Source organism: Eufriesea mexicana, unplaced genomic scaffold (assembly GCF_001483705.2).
Source record: "Eufriesea mexicana isolate 0111107269 unplaced genomic scaffold, ASM148370v2 scaffold6108, whole genome shotgun sequence".
Lineage (NCBI taxonomy): Eukaryota > Metazoa > Arthropoda > Insecta > Hymenoptera > Apidae > Eufriesea > Eufriesea mexicana.
The window spans coordinates 189,319-211,002 of NW_016914007.1; the positions used below are offsets into that span (position 1 = coordinate 189,319).

At 40.2% G+C, this 21,684-nt stretch overlaps 1 protein-coding gene across 1 annotated transcript in view; it reads left to right on the forward strand.

Moving 5' to 3' along the window:
• Positions 1-21,684, forward strand: part of LOC108552285 (uncharacterized) — a gene marked incomplete at its 3' end in the record, with an annotated part of 65,717 nt that overhangs the window by 36,652 nt on the left and 7,381 nt on the right. Inside the window, exon 3 of the mRNA XM_017906748.1 lies at positions 19,096-19,356. Within this exon, the coding sequence (XP_017762237.1) occupies positions 19,096-19,356 (261 nt within the window). The remainder of the gene's footprint in view (positions 1-19,095; positions 19,357-21,684) is intronic.

Sequence of the window (21,684 nt, forward strand, 5' to 3'; positions counted from 1 at the left end):
TGCGTTTGTCCAGGTCAAAAACGAGCCACCGACCATTTAACTGTTTCACTTGACCCAAAAACGCCGTCTCAAAGCGTAAAGTGCGACGGTTTCGTCACGCGTTTCTGCCTTGCCGTGTGAATCCAGCTCCACACGCGATATCCTCCGCTTTAAACGGACGTCATACTTCGATATGAGCTTATTATGTAAACAATCCCCAACACGTACATATTGCAATCCGACATGCGCCTTCGACTACGTCTCGAATTCGCGAATTTTCGTCGAGCTTTTCAATTCCTTCTATTTCTTTTTTTCCACAACGATACGTCGATTTTTTAGAATTTCCATCGAACCTTTGCTAGCTTGACCATTCCATTTCACTTAAATTTGAATTTAAATTTGAATTTCAAGAGGGAAACTCTGGCCCAGTATCTCGAATAAATTTACCTTTTAAAATAATACATTGAGAGCTTTGAAATTCAATTTCGTGTTAAAATCGGTGGAAATTGAGTAATCGGGAAGGTTTTTTAAAGTATCAATCGGGGAATGTTGAAGAGGATAGTTACTCTTAAAATAAAGACACTCGAGTAACCTTCGATTTGCCAGGAAAACGAGATATAAACTTCAGCGGAATCTCAAACAAGTTTGACTTTAAAAATAATTTTGTTCGATTTATACGATTCGATCCAGCGGCGATGGAATTATATAATGTGAAAAGAATAATATTCTTGGAAAATCCTCTCGATGTTCGGCTCGAGGAAGAATCGCAGCGCGTTGCTCCGTTCGCCATTTTATCTCTCGCAAACACTACTCGGCTGATAAAAGCTGGTATCCGAAATTCGGTGTAATCGATCGAGCGTGTATTTATTTTCCACGGTTGTTATTACGTGCACGAACAGAAGGCCGTGAAACTTTTATGTCGTTCGCACGCAACCCAGCAAAGGAAAGCCGTACAAGTTCGATCGCATCGTAACTCGCGAGTAAACAGGCAACGAAAGATTTTTTGCTGAACAGTCAGCTGGCAAAAGTGATCACATCACTACAGTATCGGCTGATCAGATTTGACACGTGCTCTAATTTGACACTACCTTGCCTCGAAACTCGAACGAATATTTTTATTTTTCCAACGTTACACGTGAGTATCCTAAATTTAAATACACAAATATTTTCAGCAATGTTTATGAAATATTTAATTTACTGAATTTTTATTTAGAAAACATTCGGTAGTAGTGTCTTTATTTATAGAATTAGTTTACAATTTTTATATACGAACGAGGATTAGCTAAAGTTTATTTTTCGATGATGAAATGAAAAATCCGAAATGGACGAAACAGGGCACTGCTTAGTCACCTGATGATCCACCATTGATCGAAGAGCAGTTACTTTGTGTGTCAATCGTGTGACTTTGTTTCTTGGAATTTATCCTTCGCATTCTAATCTTATCTGTAGTTGAAAGCGTTGCTTCAGCAGGTGTGACTGTCAATTTTCACCGAGCGTTGCTCCGAAAGAAACACGATTAGGCTGATTTAGTGTCGATTAACACGGTTAGGCTACATGGGAAAAGCGCTGGAGACGTGTTCGGTTTGAGATCAAGGTGTAACGCTATATTTTGCACGAGGGAAGACGCGAAATTCAACGCGTGATCGTAAATAATTCAACGTTTTCCTTTCTTCGGGAATTTACATTGACTCGCGCAATCGGTTTACACGAGTTATTTACATGTAAATATTAAACACGGACAGCTGTTATGTATGGGATAGATCGGAACTGACATTGCAAAACAATGTTCTGCGAAATATTATCCTGTCTAGTGTGACCGAGAAATTGACTCGAAGTCGACCGCCTTGACACCCGATGACATTTTAATCTGTACATGATTCTATAAATTATTTCTCCCGAGATCCGATAGGAAATAAAATTACGAGCGTAGAGCGTGAAATAAATTAACTTTGCGTCATGTTCTTTGATTAAGTGAATGCAGGTATCATGGCAAACGAAAGTGGTGGACATTGTTTGCCAAGTACGGTAATGATTTAATGCCAGACAAAGGTTAAACGATGTAAAATATGGAATATTAATCGAATGATTGCCTGTGGATATAGCAGTGGTTGGCAACCACGTGAAAAAAGTGATAAAAGAAGCGTTAAAATCTCGTTAACTCGATGTTGCAGAAAATGTACAAAATACTGTAACCAGTTTTTGCAGTAAACATAAAACTCGCGTTAACACGTAACGAGCGTCTGTAAACATACATTTGCCACGATATTCGTAACATCCTTAGTAAAAAGACGTAAGCAAAAATTCAGCAAAAGCAACCATTTTAGAAGAATATTTCCATACTCGTATTTATCACATTGTCATCACGATTCGCGTAAAATTAATCCTCGAAACCAGCCAAAAAAGGTGGCTCTGTACATAACCAACGAGGGAAGATAAATATTATACAACTCAATTCCAGTAGTATCACAAAAATCTGCAAAACATGCTGTTCAAACTTTGAAATTTGTTAAAAGAGCCAATTTGCATATTTAAATACCAAAATAACACAGATACACGATTCATTGCACGAATATGAAGCTAAATGGTGTCAAAAGTACTCGAGTCTCTACGAAAAGAGAACACAGTTGAAATTTATAATGGAGACACTTTTCTATGGGAAGATACTCACACAGGTCCAATGACATCTTCACGTCTCTCTGAAGAATCTCATAAATCTCGGGTAAACAGCTCAGAGTTCGAAGCATATCTCTAACGAATGCGATAAAATTACGCGATGGGACTTCACGTAATATCACATTATCTAATTCTTCGAAAAGTTACTTACACACGTACGTACCTCGCATACGTGTCTCATCGACAAACGCGAAGACGTATTCAAAAATGCGCGGGTGGTCTTCCGCATGGCGGAACGTAATCTTCCTCCAACAGCTCCGCGCGTATTATCTGACAATGGCGAGTTACGCAAGCGACTGACTAATTATCGGTCATTACGCGGTGCCGGTGGCGCGTTCCTGGTTGCGTCAGTGGCCCGTTTGCACGGTGGCTCCTGAATAAAAGAGAAATTTCAACCTAGAACCGTGGAAGACGGGGCCTCGGGTTGCCACGACCGGAGTACGCGATTTCGTGGCCGACTCGGAGGGCCCACGAAGGACAAGCCTCGAAGATGAAACGGCAGTCACGAGGAGAAACTTCTTCTCTATCTGCGGGAAATTTTTCGCGTTACGAAACTCGTGCGGTTAAGAATGTAAATAGAACGAAGAAATGGTCGATCGACGTTATGCAATAGCAAGTACGAAGGGTAAACATCTGTGGATAGAAATGGATACCAATATCTTCTACGCTTTTTAACAGTTTAACCGTCTCTCGCTCTTATTAACCCTTTACACACGAGAAGCGCCCTTCAGTCGCCATTTAATAAAATTTCGTAGCTCGATATTAATTAATATATCAAATTTAAGATAATATAACAGTGTACGAGGTATCAAAATTAAATAATTATTATACTATTTTCTATTGCTAGAAAAATATCATCAGCTTTATAGCAGAAAATTTTTCAACTCGTACACCTCTTTAACCAAAAAATCGTCGAGTGCAAAGGGTTAACTGTTACATACCTCCTTCACCATTTTCATATGACTGTTTTATTCTGGCACATTCTTCTAAACTTTTTTTCAAACATCATTCATACTAGACTGCACTCGCACATATTATATTTATATCGTCGCAAATGAGTTTCACTTATTCAATCTCATTCGCATTCACACGTATAAAACCAACACTCACAACATCGAGTGAATAGAAGTCATTTTTGTGAAAGACTCTCTGCGTCGTTTCCGAAGATTTACTTATTGTAGCATCTTCTTGCGTACTTTGATTCACGTTTTGTATTTATTTCTCGACTTTTTTGCGTATTTAAATATTCACACTGTGAAAATGATCTTCGTATAACAGGAAAATGAAATGACGAAATTTGTGAGGCATATTTTTGTTTCGTCGAGGATCGTCATACCTGTGCGATGAAAATAGTCCGCAAGATTGGTAAACGAAGGAATGTTGAAAATTATTTCACGTATCAGCTTTTTTTATTAATTTATTCTCGTCCGCTAAATATGGATGATCGTCGATAGAAAAAGGTACCTGATTAAATTTTAATTTTCACAAGGAAACCTCGGTGCTAAGTTAATCTCCATATCTCAAATGGGAATTGAAATGTACACTTTCCACGTGATCTAACGTTAAGCTGAAAATTCATGGGTTAAATAAAACGTAGGATCACGTAAAGCTGAAATTCGCAAATACGAAAAGGCCGACGTAGAAAGCAACGCGAAATTAAATATGCATTAACGATTAGATATCGCGTATAATTAGTTGATACGTATAACGAAGCCCACGAGATTCGTTCCGAGAGTTATCGAATTAATTTCGTTGCAATTATCCGATCTAACAACCTCGCGGAATGTAGCAGCTCCTTAAGCCCAGTACGCGTATTTTCATTAAAAATTGATTATTCCTCGAACCGCCGTTTAAATATTAATGCACGCGGTCGACCCGCGTTAACGTTGCAAATTAATCACTTCGGCAAACATGTAATTAACGAGGAAATTCTCGAATCGATCGTTGCGGGCATTGATGCGCGATTAATTCTTCCGATATCTGAATCCAGCTGAATTCCTTACGTCAAACACGCGAAGCATCATTATTCCAAGCTTTATCGTTATTCTTAACGATCGCTAATAAGCTAATCTTCGCCGTTAAGATATTCGTTACTTTTATTATGGAGAACCGGGTCGAAGAATTTTTCCTCTCATCGGTCATCTTCGTATCCTGGTATTTAAATTTTATTTCACATTCGTGAAATAAATTAAAAACTATTTCGAAATACGAGAGATAAGAATTGCCGTTTCCCCGTAGGCATATCGCTTTATGATTCATGACTTCCAGAATAATCACGGAAAAATAGTTCCTATGGTAGTATCGCGTGATTCATTCGTAATATCGAATTATCAACGTTTTGTCAAATAAATAACAAATCGGATTTCTCCGGTGCCATTATGGCAACAGATAATGACTCAATAATAATAGAACACACTTTTGCTATTTATTAACGTATCATAATGATAAAGGATAAAATAGATAACCTTTGATTGCAGCCATGTTGACTCCCCTCCCCATTCAGTCATACCTAACCTCACAAATATTCCATACTCCGTTGACACCTTAAATCTAACTACTCGATACCTAACCTAGCAGTCTCTCATCCTTGCATGCAAACATTCGCGTCCTCACCGATGACACATTCGGTAAAAACAACCTCGCACAGTCGTTACACCTGGATCCGTAAGTCGATCTTCCTCCTAATTCGTGTCACCTCGATTACGGTGCGAAGTCTGCGGAAAACATGACCGATTGCGTAACCGCGTCTGCAATTCGCGCGTGACTCGCCGTATTTCTCCGATGTCCCTTCGATCTTCCAGTTTTATTTTTCTCCCTCTATCGCCAATGATATGCCGCTGCGGCTACGACCTCGTGGATCGTATTGCTGCGCGCACGTAATGATCCGGACGCCGGAAGTCGAGCCGGTGATCTTGATAACGCCATCCTCGAGAGGCGCGCGTGCGATCCACGCGAGACCATTTCACGATTGTGCCGCGCTGTCACGAATAATTGCACCGAGTTCCATCGAGTGCACTTTATCTTCATTCCCGACCGACACGCAAATTTCTACCTCTTGACACACCAACACAGACAGACGTTTGCGGATAAAAAGAAGTTTCGCGGACTTTGTGTTTAGCGCAGCTGAATAAAGTTTCGCGGAGTGGCGTTGCATCGTGAACGCGGCTTTTAATTGCTATTTCGTGTCGGAAGAGAAGAGAGGACCTGTTTCAAAAGTGAGTTATTAAAATAGGTATTACCGTTACCATTTTTGAGGCGCGATTGAAGGTATATGGTTCTACTTATAATATATCTATATATACCTAGGTGGAAAGTTGAAAGTCTTTTGTAACGCACGAATAAGCACTTTCTTACCAAAAAGAATATTTAAATGGATTAATCTCGAGATACGTGAATAAAAATATCGAATGGTCTCAATTGGGTGGTCAGAGAGTAAATTGAGCATATAACTCGAATTATCCTGACAATGTGCGATGAAGATGCACGATGTCATTTGGACAAATGGGAAAGAGGGAAATCTCTCAGGATTTTAGAAACCTGTAGCTGTGCGAGGTCACGAAGCTACCATCTGTTCCATCTTAGTTTTATTAACATTTCTGTTTAACCACTTGATTATATCTTAGGGTAAAAGGCTGTAGGAAACATTACCCACGTTCCTCTCAGAGATATGGGCTATGACTCAGCAGTAACGTATGTTGTAAATTACATTCCGTGGCATCATTTTCCTATTTCATTAAATTCATCGTCCCCGCGCGAACGTTATTCGGTCAAAAGTACCATTCAGGGGAAAATTTCCCATATTCCGAGCTTAATATGCAAGGCCAGATGAAACTGCGAGATATCGAATAGGAATGATGGAAAGAAAACGGCAACAAACGGTATAATTTTCTCGTTAAATTACCCTGAACGTATCATCGGTGATTCGTATGACACGCTGTTTCGTACCAACATGGCGTCGCAATTTTGCGGATCGATCGAGTTGCATGGACACAGCACGTGACCGTTTTTCTACACCCAGCAGACCATTTTCCAGCTTCTGCACGGAAAAAGAGGGCTGGTAAAAGTGACGAACGGTTGTCGTGTGTTCCCATTCGTGCTCCAACTAGTAACGAGTGACATTGTAATGCAGATTGCATTGCTATGTCTACAGTATTCGGCCTTGAACGACCGACGATACTCCGTGCGGAGTTACGCAATACTCGCGTTATCAACCCTCAGCTGTTTCCAGGCTGGTCGCCTAATCGTAATCACGCGACTTGTCCTGTGAATGAATACGTAGCAGTAAACGTGTTTTGGCTTTGTCGTGTATGACAGATAGGAGCGTTAATTAGTATTTAGCTAAATTCTGTTTATAATTTAAATGGAACGAATGCAATTTGCTTACGTTTAAATGACTATCGTTTACATTTTAGAAGATAAATTATTCCAAGAATTTCAACGAAAGAACGTTAATAAGATTTGATAAAAATTTGGGTAAAATTTCTTTACAATTTTAACTAAAATGTGTACGTGTTAATTCCTGATACGGTTGAAGTCAGATGTCACGCGATTAAAATGAAACTGTTACGTGTACCATTTGTGTAAAAAATAAATTATGCAAAGAGTTTTGTTTAATATTTTACGTATAATTTCGCGATAATATTATACGAATCTTGATAAAATTTAATACAAATTTCGGTAGAATTCCTTTTCTATTTTAACAAAAATATGTTAATTCCTGACGGTCGAAGTCACGCGATTAAAACGAAACTGTTACGTGCATGATTCGTGTAAAAAAAAAATTATTCAAAGAATTTTGTTTTATATTTCACGTATGATTTCGCGATATTACACAAACGTTGATAAAATTGAATAAAAATGTCGATAAAATTTCTTTCTCATTTTAACAAAAATATTTAATTCCTGACACGGTTGAAATCAGATATCAGTGGAATAAAACGAAACTGTTACGTGTACGACATCCGAGAGAAATATGAAAAAGCGCAGGTTCTCAAAATGTCATAGTATCCTTGAATTTTCGCCATCCATTTGCTTCTCGATATTATCAATTATTCGTCAGTTAATTCCGTATGCCCGGAACGAATGGAGCAGCCATTCCGTATTCGTAACAAGGTACACGAATCCTGCGTGTAATCGAAACTTCGAACGATAATTAAATTCACCGAGCAAGATGTTAATATCGGTCACTCGCAGAATCCGCGATACCCCGGATTCCTCTTTATCCCTGCACAGCCATAAATTCGATCCGGTCTGTACCCGATAAGTGACTTCAATTGCTTTCCATTTAATATTTAACAGCTCCATCGCGCAGAAAATATGTCTGCCAACCTCGCACCACCGTTCCCGAACCGCGTGCAGCACCGACCCATTTCGGATTTGCGAGTGTCAGTGTCGGATTATCGATCAGGTACGGCATTGTGGTGGTCATGGAACGTATTGCACGCGTATCGCACTCGCACCATGGCGTATAAGTGCCCACGAGTGCGATATTTCATTTCCACCGGTGACGGTCACGTGCATCGCTTGCGGTCATGCAAATCTCTCCGTAACGCACTTCCATGTCCGGTTGCCGTGCAGCTGACATTCGTTTCACGCTCCGAACTCTCCTGTGCTCTTCGTTTAATCGCCGCATCCACGATCTTATCTCCTACACGTTGCTTCATTAGCTTGGACCAACAATGTTGCCTCCCTTATCCTCAAACAGAGGGTACCCTGTTCTCGTGTTCATGGTTGCAAGAACCGTCGTTTGAATGCTTTCACTAAATATAAACGCAACGAGTGTCCGTCTTCGAGCGTGTTAAACGATCGGACGAGAGAAATTCGCGATGCACGCGACGAGGAGTATCGCGGAGACGTAATCGAAGGTTGAAAATGATACGGCAGAAATGAATACGTGTAGATCCTGTTAACAAGGTCTTCGACATTCTCCGTATTTTTTCTCTCGGACCTGGTGAGACTTGTTGCAGTTCCTGTTGAAGCTGAGCTGAGGCTCATTTAGATAAGGTTTTATTTTTTAAGCCTTCGATCGATTGAAATTTTATTCGCTGATTGGCTCATTCCCTGCTCGCATTGCCATTCGTACGCGTACTATGTCGCTCGCGTTAATTCCTTGCTGGGTTATAGGTTATCGACGTCAACGTGTTACATATTCATTATTTAAGCGGAACATAGACCTTGACATCGACAGAGTTTCGATAAGGGTATGAGTGGACATTGTGCTTCCTTTTTATTTGTCATTTGATACGAATTTTGCTATATACCGTGTTTGAAAACATAGGAAATTGTGAGAATTCTATTTAGTGCATTTTATCGAAAATGTGCATTAATTTAGTCGTCTATGATACTAGAAATGAAGATAATTTATCCGCGAAGATACAAGATTTTATAAAAAGAAAACAGGATTTAAAGTCGTAGATTACTTTAAATAGTAAAATTTTTCCCAATTTAAAAAATACAAGACATTGCGAATTTATTTAAAAAAAAATTTGTATGTTTTAATATTAATTATTTCTATTTTTATCCAGTCTTCTGAAATTAAGACTCTTCATCGACTTTTTAATTTATTCACCATTACCCACTAACCATAGCATTTTACCGAAGAACGAGCATGTAATGCATAATTTAAATTCTAAATATAAACGTAAGTGCGGCTCGCTCATAAGAGTGTTTCTCCAACTGAACTAACAACATTTCCATACCATCAGATGGGTGCATACGGTATAGGATAAGAGGGTGAATTCACCATATACCTGAATCATAACGGTATAACTATTGACGCCGGGTGACCGTGAGAAATTCAGGTAAACGCAGGTGAGCCGTAGCCAAAATTTCTTCACCGCGACCCTTCCTTTCTTCACGGTACCTCGTAAGGTTTCCATTGTCCTCCTCGTAACAGGCCATTTTGCATTTCAGTGTTCTTCATGCCGCGGAGTACCGCTTGTTACGCGACCGTGTGCCGTGGTGAATAATGGTCACGTGCTGCTAGTAAATTAAATTTCTCGATAAATCATGCAGATAAGGAAAAGTGCGCGTACGGAATGGAAAAACGTTCGTCCATTTCAACTTTAGTTCACGTGTGTCTCGTAAACGCTGTAACGAAAATTGAAACACCGCGTGAAACTGGTCTCGTGTTCGAGATCCAGCGAGAAACTTAACCTTCGAGCCCGCCGTAATCACCGATTCGATACAACGTGAGTGTCGAACGAGTATAATTTACCACTAACTTCCAGCGTTAATTAAAACTTAATAAACAACGAAATTTACGAGCAACAAACGCGAGTATATTTCCCAGGCGGATTAAAATCCTAAACGGATAGCCAGCATTTGCATGCGAGACGCTCTCTCGAATACCTGCGAATCCGTGATAGCTTTTACAATCCACTCTAAAATGAAACTATACGTCAGCCTTATAAAGGTGACATCACAGGTAGAAATTACACGCGGAGCCATAAACCGTCGGCCCGTAAACTGTACCCTCATCGACCTTCGAGTCATCGTGATCCATAAAACGGAAGTTCCTGTAAGTGTTCCTCCATCGCCGGGATTCCCGATCCTCTATCACCCGGTGCTCCGACTATCAACGCCGTAAACCGCGGTTTTTTCGACGGGCGAAGTGATGGGATTAATTAATGGCGTCGGAAGAGGAGTCTGCGGGTACTCGAAGGAAAAGCGCTCGGACGCTGGAACAGGTGTTAGCCAGTCGCACGTGTTCTCCGTGAGCACGTTGATGCAGGGAAAAGAGAGAAAGAGAGAGGTAGAGAGGAGTACCGTGCTGTTCCAGAGCAGTGATTCCGGTCAGCCGGAATAGCGGTACTCGCTCGGCCGTACATCTTCGTTCTCCAATTATTACGCTGCTTTCCGCGGCGCGCACCGTACTTACGCCTTGTCGCGAAAGCGGAAGAAACCGCGCGCAGGATGCGTTTCGATAAAATCGTTTCAGTTTTTATTTCTCTCGGTCGTCTCGTTGTCTTGCTCCCTTTCTCCGTCTTCCTTCTCGCCGCCTCTCTCTGCTCTGTGTAATTTAGTGGAACTCATTGCTGGGTTTCTTTTCTTGTCACGGGGTACAGGAGGAGCGGGAGAAGGAGGAAGAGGTGAAATTGCTGGCGGAATCTTTCGCTTAAGCCTCGTATATTCCTGCCCGTGAAATTCGAGATACCGATCTGGAGCCTGGAATTTTCCGCCCTCCAGAACTGATTTTTACCGTTGCTGGATGTAACGGAATTCAACTGTTAAACGTGTTTCTACGGTTGTAGCCTTTCGTACAATTGGGACGAGTGAAAGGGGAATTTGACGATGGAAAACGTAAAAACCAGTGTTTTCAACGTGCCTGACTTCGACGGCAGACTTTGTAGTCGAATAGTTCTTGCAGTGCTTTGCGTGGGTCGCGCGGTCTTTTGTTTTGCAGGAAATTAATTTCGCGTGGTTTGCTTTGCTAATCCGGTATGCGAAAATTATAGTAGATACGGGAAAGAGACGAAGTTCTTTGTCATCGATTGGATTAAGATGGGAAGTTTTGTTTCTCGTAAGTATACAGTTTTTCGATACCAGTGGAGGTTGCAATATTTGTTTCTTTAATTCCGTTTTATTCCGTTTTGTTCGCTGATCCGGTATGTGAAACAGTCGATAATGAAGGAACGGAGTTCATGCTTCTATCAGTCGGGACAGTCTGATTAAAATTGTAAATTTTGTATCTAGTAAGTATAGAGTACATTACGTAGAGCGGTTATTTGAACTTATTGTTCAAGGATCTACGTTTATTTATGCTATTCCAAATTTGCAATTACGAACTTACGAATATGGAAATTGTGACACAGTGTCCGGTTTTCTAATCACATGCTTCATTTAACTCGAAGGTGTAAAAACTTTTAACTGCCGGTTACGTTTCAACCGCGAAACGTGCGAAATAGTTATTATACCCTTAGAGGACGAAACGATTGCGAAAAATTTTAAGTTAAAACGGGAAAAATATTTGAATTTCATTCCATATTCTATTTCCTCTCGAATTATTTTCCTTCGTTTTATATTTGCGTCGGTAATCAACGCGACTTTTTGTCTGCTTTAATTATTACCGTTAGGATGCTTGCACTGTTATTACGGAGAATAATGAATACATTAACCGAGGAAATTTTTTAGAAATTTTGTTTAACAAAACAAATATTACGTACGGAGGAAACATTAAGCAGATAATGTAGAGAATATGTGTACTAACAATACGTACTTAACTTTTACATTCGTTTTCAATTAGCAAGACTGTGTGTGAATAACAAATAAAGTAATTTGAATAATTCATTTTAATGTTACCAATGCCACGAGACTAAAAATAACTGTTTCCAGATTTTCTAGTTTTGCAATTACTAGATTTAGACAGTTAACTATTTTAATTTTAATTATTATCTGCACATACAAGGTGGACTATTTCGATCACTTTCGTTTTTAATAAATCGATATTTCTCTGCTTTCAGTAACACAATTAACTAAACATAAATCACGCACACAGTCTTTCTTTCGCAGTCTACATTTACGAGAAAATAATTTTCCATCATTTCTCCAGTTACTAAATAATTGAACATAATCAATGCATAGTTCATCCTACATACAAACCATATTAGATACACATTGCAGCATACAGTAAACATACACGAGTCATTCATTTTCCAAATCGATTAACACCAAGAAATCTTCTTTCAACTATAAGAAATTAAGCATCGATCTAATGCTTCGATATAAAAATAAAAACCCATCTTAACCCGTAAACAACTCGTATTACAATTCCCTCGATCACTCAAAGCCTCGTAAAAGAATTCCAAACGATACTCTCGGCTCATACAAACTGAAAAAAGACAAGAAATACACGGAAATAAAATTTTTTCGTCTTCAGTAATCAATCAGATACATAACACAAAGGATCGAGGAAACGATAAACAAGTCTCTTCGCCACTTTGTCTGCGTGGAAAACGCTGGCGCGTGAAACGAGGCAGGGAACGAAATATCGAGTAAAATCGGACGAGAAAATAGTAAGGGAAAAGGAACGGGAAAAGAGTAAAAAAGAGACGTGAATCTTCTGGAAGCTCAACGACGCGCGGCGGCGCGACGCTGCCGCTGCATCGTGCGCGTTTATGAATGCGATTCCCGAGAAGCGTGCAGCGGCGCTGCAGCTGCGCCGGATAGTTGGTTAAGGCATGTGCGCCGAGTAACGGCTAATTGGCCACCTTTCCTCTCCGAGAGCGGAGGCCCGTCTCTCTTTCTCGTGGCCCGACTCGTGCCAGTTTTGTTCGTTCTGTCGTGCGGTTTGTATCGGGAGAGCCTGTGCCAGAGCGGCGAGAGGATCCGTAGCAGACCATGGAGCCTTGCGCGCACGCGGCTTCCAAACGAGGACGCTTCCTTTGATCCCGCCTTGTCGCGTCCCTTTTCGCGTTGCCAACGGTCGCACGCGATCCGCCCGAATTCGCCAGTGACTCGTTTCCATTGCATGTGACCGAGCATCGTGCGATCCGCTGTTCTCTCTGCCGGCTGTGCGTGGATATCGACGAGAGAAGAGGCTCGCTTCGGTTTTGCACACATACACACGGCGTACGTGCACGACGTTTGAGGTTTGCGGTGAGTCGCTTTTTCTTAGGTTAGTTTTGTCTCGTGCGGGGAGCCGTGATTGGCCGGAGGTGATGCGATAGGAATGTCGGTATTGGAAGAACGAGTTACCGCTTTTCTTGCGGTTCCATGACTTAAACTGGCAAGTGAATTGGAAGTAACACAGTGTCTCCGATGTGAAGTGTGTTTATGGTAGTTCGCGAGGTGTCCCAGGGGTCGCTTTGTTCGTTGGTGGAGGAGCGTGAAGGAATTCGGGAGGTTGAGTTTAGGCGGTCGTTTTGGTGAGGTTATGGTTCTCAGGGCTGGTATATGGGAGGGAAATAGTCGTATGAAGTGCGTTGGGAGAATTAATATTGATCGTTTATTGTTAGGTATACGAATTTTAATCCTTTCGCTGTGGGGAACGCGTATTACGTTTATTGCATTGCTCGATTTTGCGCGGGCATTGTGCGTAATGCCTCTATTGACGCTAAACCTACCATGACGGGTTATATGACCGATGGATGGAAAAAGGAAAGAATTTAAAAAAGAAAATGGAGTAAGAGGAAAGTGATAACATCGCACGCGGAATATTGAATCAAATGTTTAGATATAGTCATTTAAGCCGTGGTAGGTTTAGTGTCAATCACTGGGTACGTAACATATACGTATACATGTACGTTCTCAAACGTGTGGTGAATAATCACTCGTTAAAACGTACACAATTTTCCATTTCCATTTCTATATTGTAATTAAACATACGAAGTACCGGAATATCTACGGTCGTATCTCTTTCCGTGCAAAATTTTTTCTTACCTGGGTATTGCCAGTGCTTTCAGTTCCGAGGGTACCGTAGCGAAAGGGGGTTCTCATAACAACGGACACGTAATTTCGAACGAGTAAAAGTATTATTGGTAAAAAAAGAAGAGTTCCTCCGGTTGTGAAGCAAACGGGAAAAATTACCTCTTTGCTACTCCCCGATGTTAATTTTATTCTGGAAAAATGCTTGGGATACTTGGAAGGATAATATTTCGAGCAAAAAGATAAACGTTGAATTTTAAACGAGCGTACACGAATCTCGCATGTTATCTGTCGTAAAATACCGATACGAATTTCCTGATTCACCTTGATATACGAACGCGGAGATGCAAATTATATAACTTCGTCATTAATGGGAGGAAAAAGCAAGGATCGAATGATGTCAAGCGTATTTTTACATAAACCGACTTAAAAGAAACTGCGATAATAATAATGCTACGACTCGGTTAGAAAAACGGTCGCAAAATATCATAGTAAACTACAAGAACGTTTATTACGTGACGAGTAAGAAGCAAACACGAGCGTAGCAAAACGTCCTGGTTTTCGCATTATCGCTGTTTGAGAAACGCTGGCTAACTGCAATTGTTTTTCTGTCGCAATGAAATGCGGGTCGAATCGAGCGACTTCGATTTACGTAACTTCATCGTCATTTTTCTTCAGCCCTGTATATATCCGTTGTTTTATCCATTCGTTCCATTTTCACGATCCTTAGCTGTCCCAAAGTCGAAAACAATAGAGGGAATCGATCCTGCGAAAGCGGCCATTCTACTAAATAAGGTATCACGCTGTTACAGACGCGTAACAAAGATCAGCGAAAAAAAAAAAAAAAAGAAAAAGTAATTTTTATCCCCAATTTAACAGCCAACATCTTTCCCCAACGTTCACGTTAAAGAGCATAAACTCATCTCATCCCGAGCAGCTGGAATCGCTCTGTATCTGCATAATTCGCAGCAGTTATTCTCTGAAAGAGTACACAGACCCTGGAAATTAACGCAATTCACGAGGATAAACCATTAATTAAAATCGTTGCTCTTCACGCGAACTTCATTCAAGTTCCGATCGCGCCAAGATTGCGTCCTTATCTGGGCGAGGAAAGTCCAATGGCGTTCACCCTGGGCAACGATATCGAGATGATTTACGATCGACGAGCTTTACTTTTTCCTCCGGCGAGTGCATCGAAGCCGAACATGTCAGTCGCCCCTTTCCAATCGGCTCGCGGTTTCACCGTTGCGAGCGCGACCCCGTGTCGTCTCGTGATCGTAAAAATCATTGCCAAGCTTTTTCGCCGTGCCGCGCAAGACCTGGCCCCTTCTCGGGTTTACGAGCGGATCCGCAATAACGTCGCCGTTCTAACTTGCCCCTCCGTTGATTAGACGCTGGACGAGAGAAATTCAGCCTTAATTGCCCGCGGAACGAGAATCTGACTGCGCGTTAACGATGGGGTTAACGAGGAGCCAGCGAGCGTGGTTTTAAAAGTAACGAGACCCGGCAACCGGCTTAATCGACCGGATAATTTCGGGTTGCGAGCGCTTCAGAGCGCGCGAACCGTCCCTGCACGGGCAATTCCGAATTGCGGATACACGCTGGTGTACCCGGGATGCACGGGATTCCGCGATACAACGGAGCGTTGAAATCGGTTAGGCGTTCAAGTTCGTGTGCTCGAACGTGTCGAGCGAATTATCGGAAACCCGAGAAGATAAGGGCGCGAAACCTTAGTCCCGAAGCCGCGAACTTTCCCGAGGTTCCTGTGCGAGATTCTACGACGTTGCGTGCGACGCCAGATGTCACCGTGGAGTTACGCGGCATGCGCAGAGCGATTGTGCGCAGGTCGGAACGGTGTTGTTAAAAGATAAGGGTTAACGGGAAGTTATACAGGGTTCTTTCGCGAAGAAATAGTTTCTTCGAGGATCCTTTCTCCTTTCTATGATTTCTCAGATTTTTTCCGGACTGATATCGCTTGTATTGAAATTTTACAAGAACGGCAAAGTACTCGTAACATTGTACCGTTGTCGTTTTCTTCTCTGTTAAACGCAGGTAATAACAGTACCTGTGGTCGAGTAAATAGAGTGAGCGTAGTAAATGTACAACGAGAGTAAAAACCATTCTAGTAAGATTCCTATGTAAACAGAATGGTTTTGCGTGCTGGGAAGAAAAAGTTTCTGGGACTCTGCTTATAGGATGTTTTATCCGCGATTCAGAAGAGGAAAATACCGGTTTGATCGTCGGTATTGACCACACTCTGCTTGCAGTATTGGATACAGTATTCTTTGCGATATATCGAGGTCCTTGGAGAGAAAATTTCTTAGGTTCAGATATGAATACACTTTCCGTCGGTTTATTTTATGATTCTACACGAATGAAAGCGTTAAGTAGTGACACTAATTAATAAAGCAGCGCCCAAGGTCCGCGTGATAATTTTACATTTTTCTATGATTAAAATAGAGCTGTGCTATCCTTGATGAAATTCCATCAAGGCTTTGCATTCGTTGTTCCCACAAAATCAGCTGAAATTCCTTTTAAATGTCTCAGGAAGCTATTATCTCAGAAGGCAGAATCGATTCTGAAAGCGTTTCGAATAGTTTATGCTGAAAGATAAATAGAAATGTTTCGAATGATAAATAAGGGTTACATGCAGAAGCACTAGATTACCTTTTTATGATCAAGGAGGAAGATTCCATAGGTTATGTGGGCAATTCAATTTATTGGAGTAGTCATTTAGCAAATGGAAGGTTGCGAGGTCCAAGATCCAGATCTACAGCTTTAGAAACTGGAATATATCTTCGCGCATTAGCATTTTATTTTCATAATTTATTACTTTCAGTTCTTTCTACAACGTGATGCAGATAACAGTCGCGTTGAAAAAGAATCGCGAATTTATTCGAAGGTACTCGTTTACATTTCATCGTTTAAATTATTTCTCGGATATAACGTATTCTTTAACCAGTCTTCGCTATGCGAATGAGAAGTAAAAGAATGAGACCTGATAGATAAATTTTGTATTTTTAAGTATCAATTATATGGAAATTTTGTCCATGCTCGAAACAAGCGATGACACCTGTTCTATTCCTAAACTGTGTCAACGGACGACTAAAATTACGGTCAATTGTACGTCTTCATTGCATCTGCCTGCCTCATTATACGTCTCATGATGGTGCTAGGTTGTTCACTCATCGCTACGAATACTGAGCTCATAGGCCGAGAGATGTTATTACCACATACGTCGTAATTAGACGTGTCCACCTTAACGTTCATTGCAAACCGGCACGCACAAAAGCATCTTTCCCGTTATAGTAAGATTCCCTTGTAACGATAATTCGCATCTCTAAAGACTGTTTGAAGAGTCAAGTATTGCGTGATCCTCGATGAAAGAAAAATTCAATTCGATGTCATGAATGCAATTTTTATATCGTAAATTGTATTCACGAGAAGAGACGAGTTTACGGAATGAATTGGAATTTTTAATCAGCCTGCACGTAACAAATAAAATTGGAATATAATCGTAGAATTACAAGCTGTAAATTATGGTCAATATATTGACAATAATTCAACGTATCGCAAAATTAATTTTGTCCCCGTAATATTCAAACTAGATACGATTTTCCTCAGTCAATTTGTCTGATGTTACACGAGACTGAGATATGCAAACACAGGATAGTGTTTAAAATTCTAAAGTATATATGTATGGTGTATTTATGTATATAAGTACGTCTACATGTAGGGATCAGGCATATAGCAAACCGTGTCTTCCGTTCGATAAAATTCGTCATTTGTCAAATATCATTTGTCACGTCATTGTTCTATTTAGCAATTGAAGCAACTAAATTATCTTACAATGATTCCCTCTTTAATGTCATTATAGTCTGCCGCCTACAGACGTTCATCGTTGACAGTATCATTATTCCTCGTGTTTAGAAAGCGAGGGATCAAGATAAGTTATCTGATACAATGGCCATCGATTGACAGGGTATTGCGTATTTTATATTTTCTTTCCCACGGTAGCTTTTCCGCGAAAGCACAATTATTTGGGTATACATATTCCGACTATTATCTCGTAAAGTATTTGAGCACGATAATTAATGGCTCGTGATAAATTAATCTCGTTAATAAGCCAACGTGCAATGCATGTATGTAGTATATTAAGCACGCATTTTTCCTATGGGACTGAAAACCCATCGCGATCCCACGGGAGAAAAGTTCTTGTAACCCAAGCATACGCCGTAATATGTTTCACCTCCATTAAACTGCCTACCATAATTTCATTAAAATCATCCATGCGTTTGGTAATAGGAATTCGCGAGATACTAGCTTGGTGCTTCGCTAAATCACTCTCTAGAGACTTTGTTTCTTCCACACTGTGGTGTTAAAAACTCGAATTAGAGCCTTGCCTTATTATTGCCCAACATGGAGGGCTCCAAATACGGATGACAAATTTGTCTTACGATTATGCACTCCTGAGAGTAACGTGAGTTATCAATTTCACGTTTATAGACTTTGAAACATGGAATTGCACTCTTCCGACTTTTCAGGCGTCGTCTTGTCTCTTGCGAATGTATTACGTGTAAATGCCAAATTTTTAGCAAAAATTCTTCAAATGGTCAAATCGGGAATTTAAAATTAATACAATTTGTTGACAAAATGACTACTGCAATCAGAAGCTAAGGAGAGTGAAATAAATACTACAATTTTCTAGGGTATTCTAGGGTTTTCTAGAGGTTTCTAGAGTTTTCTAGGGTTTTTCTGCTATTTCCTATTGCAAAAATAACGCATCAGTCATAGATTAAGTCAGTATGCATATATAATAGATCAATATATATCATTATGAATTCATAAATAATCATGGGAAAATATAATCTAACCTCAAAGTCATTGCCCGAAGATATAAAATTTAATTTCTTTAATGTCTACGAAAGCAACGCGATATTAAATCTCTAAAGAAAGAGGAAAGAAAAGAATATTTTTTCCATTAGCAAGTTAATCGTAGCATAAGCGATATTTTCATTTAGAATATGCAGCATTCGATGCAAATCTGCTCATTTCCGGAATGTCAATAATCTGTTTCAGGTCCCCGCGAGTCGGAGGGCCCCTCTCGCAGTCGTTAGCGATGATTCCGCCAACGATGCACGGTCATGAATTCAATCAACCGCTGTCGAGGGTGGTTATGGTCCGTAAAACGGATCAAAGGACGTTCAGCAAGGGTAGACGGGGCGGAGAACCTCTCCTGGAAACGGTTACCAGGGAGACCGTCGAGCTTTTCAACGGCGGCCGTGCTGAAAGGAAATACACGTCCGAAACTAGAGACATCGTTACGCCAAAGTCGAACAGGTACGTGTCATTTTCTCTTAATTACTACCGGCTGAAAGGGAAAAGCGAGAGAAATCCCAGACTTCCTGGAACGCAGATGAAGTGTTACGTTCGACGCGCGTGCTCGAAAGACGTTCCGTTTCTGCTACCTCTGCATTTCGCCTTTCGCAACTGCGTCCGCTGTTGGTACCAGGAAATGGTCAGCGGTTATGTTGTTAATAATACTTGGTCAAAGTTGCTAGTCGGATGTCAGAGCACCGCTTGGAACGTACCGCTTGTTCCTGGGTAAGGTTTCAGAGACATGGCTATTCAAAATATATATTCTAACCCTTTGCACTCACTAACAATTCCAAGCTTTTCTTATATTTCTCTAGGCTCGATGATATATACATTCCATGCTAAAAATAAACTCACGCCTCTGCGTGAGAAACGAACGAATAGAATTAATTCATTTTAATATTCCATGTCTAGTTTCATTGATTGTGAGAGTCATTGCTCGAGTGCAAAGGGGTAAATTGTTCTTTATTTCTGGTTCCGGTCCTCCTTTTTCATTTTTATCTTTTATTTCTGTGAGTGTTGAGGAGTTTAGAGTATAGGTTGTAGTACGTTGTTTGGAATCAGTAGATTTTTATATGCAAATTTGGTTTATTCGACGTATTTTGTTATCAGGGTGTATAATAGTGAGACGTGGAATAAATTAATTAGGGAATGGCATGGAACTTGAAATAACGGAAGATTCTGACTCATTTATGAAAAGAAATATCTATATTTAAACATAGAAGCCAGGCTCGTACTAATTCATATTAGTACGAATTATATTTATATTTCCTCAGTGTACCAACCCAATTCGCATATGTGCACTCGTTAATAACAAAATACTTCGTTTAAATCACGGTAAATTTAGAACAGTTTGTGAAACCTCATGATATTCCATTCATCGAAAAATGTGATTCCTCAACTTTCTTTTGACATTGTAATTATACACTTTTTCAAAGAATAACGGTCATTGTTTCATTTACCCTTAGATTCACGAAGCATACATATTTGATTTGACGTAGATTAGGGTTTATCCAGCTTTTTCTTTGATTACGATACAAACTCCGTTTCCTTATACATACAAATATACATATACATGTGTACATATTAGTGCAAGATGTCCCGAGAAAACTTAAAGAAACGTAATACACGTCCACTGGGATCCGGATAAGGGATAGAGCCTTCGTTTACTTAGGACGTATGTTGATTTTGAACCGTATCTGCTATGGGAGAGATATGAGCAAATATTTTCATAGTATTCCCATTTTGGTATACGAATTTTCTTATCTATTTTAAAAAAATAATTTCTGTCCAATTCTTTCCCCTAATAGATTGTCAGTAACTTTCATTTCATTTTGAAATTAAGGAGTGAAATTGAGAAAGAGTAAATCTTTCATCTTTCTTTACGTAATTGGATTTATCAAAAATAAGTAATCAAACTTAATCCTATGCACTCCTTTATCGAGTTACACTCGACGTTTTTCAATTCCCTATTTACTGAACAAGAAAACAGAAAATAAGTAACTACTTCAATCACAACAATGTTTGACAGCTATATTTAATATAATCAGTAAATTAAATTTTTTAAAACAAGTAGCAATCGAAGAACTGTCCTATGAAGTAAATTTCGAACAGAATACTTAAAATGGAAGGAAGCTATTGGTAACCAAACTGAAAAATAATTCGGAGTGCAAATGTCTGAGCTAAAATTAAAAAGAAATTCAAACATTATTGCACCATTGTATTCGAATTTATTCTTCCTACACTTCCAACACTCGACACACGAATACTCCAATTCAATGTCACTTTCCATTCGTACTTTAGTCATAATCAAAATTCTTGAACTTTACCCAGGATTTCACTGACAAAGTTCAACACGACTGACTGCATCCAATCCCTCTCACCTCTTACTCAATCTTCAAAATCATCATATCGTCCTTCGATCCCCCGGTCTCAGCTGAATAAATTCATTTCCACAATCGAACTCGCCTCTATCTGAACCTCCAAGCCCACTCGTGGAAACGATCAATCATCTAAAACCTTCCCAAAGATCAACCATCGCGTGCATGGCTCTTGCCGCATAGAAAGCCACGAGTCGACGTTTAATCGTCGAATTCCGGCTCCTGGCTTTCGTCGTTTCATCCGAGACACCATTGCTAATTGATTCGCGATCCGGCTCGTTCCCGGCGTCCATTTCACTCGGGACATCTTGAACGGTAAGGCTATATACCTAAGTAAGCCGAAGGGATAATTCGGCTTGTTGTTCATCGTAAATCGTTACCCCTCCTTGTAGTATGCCCTCGCTCAGCGTTC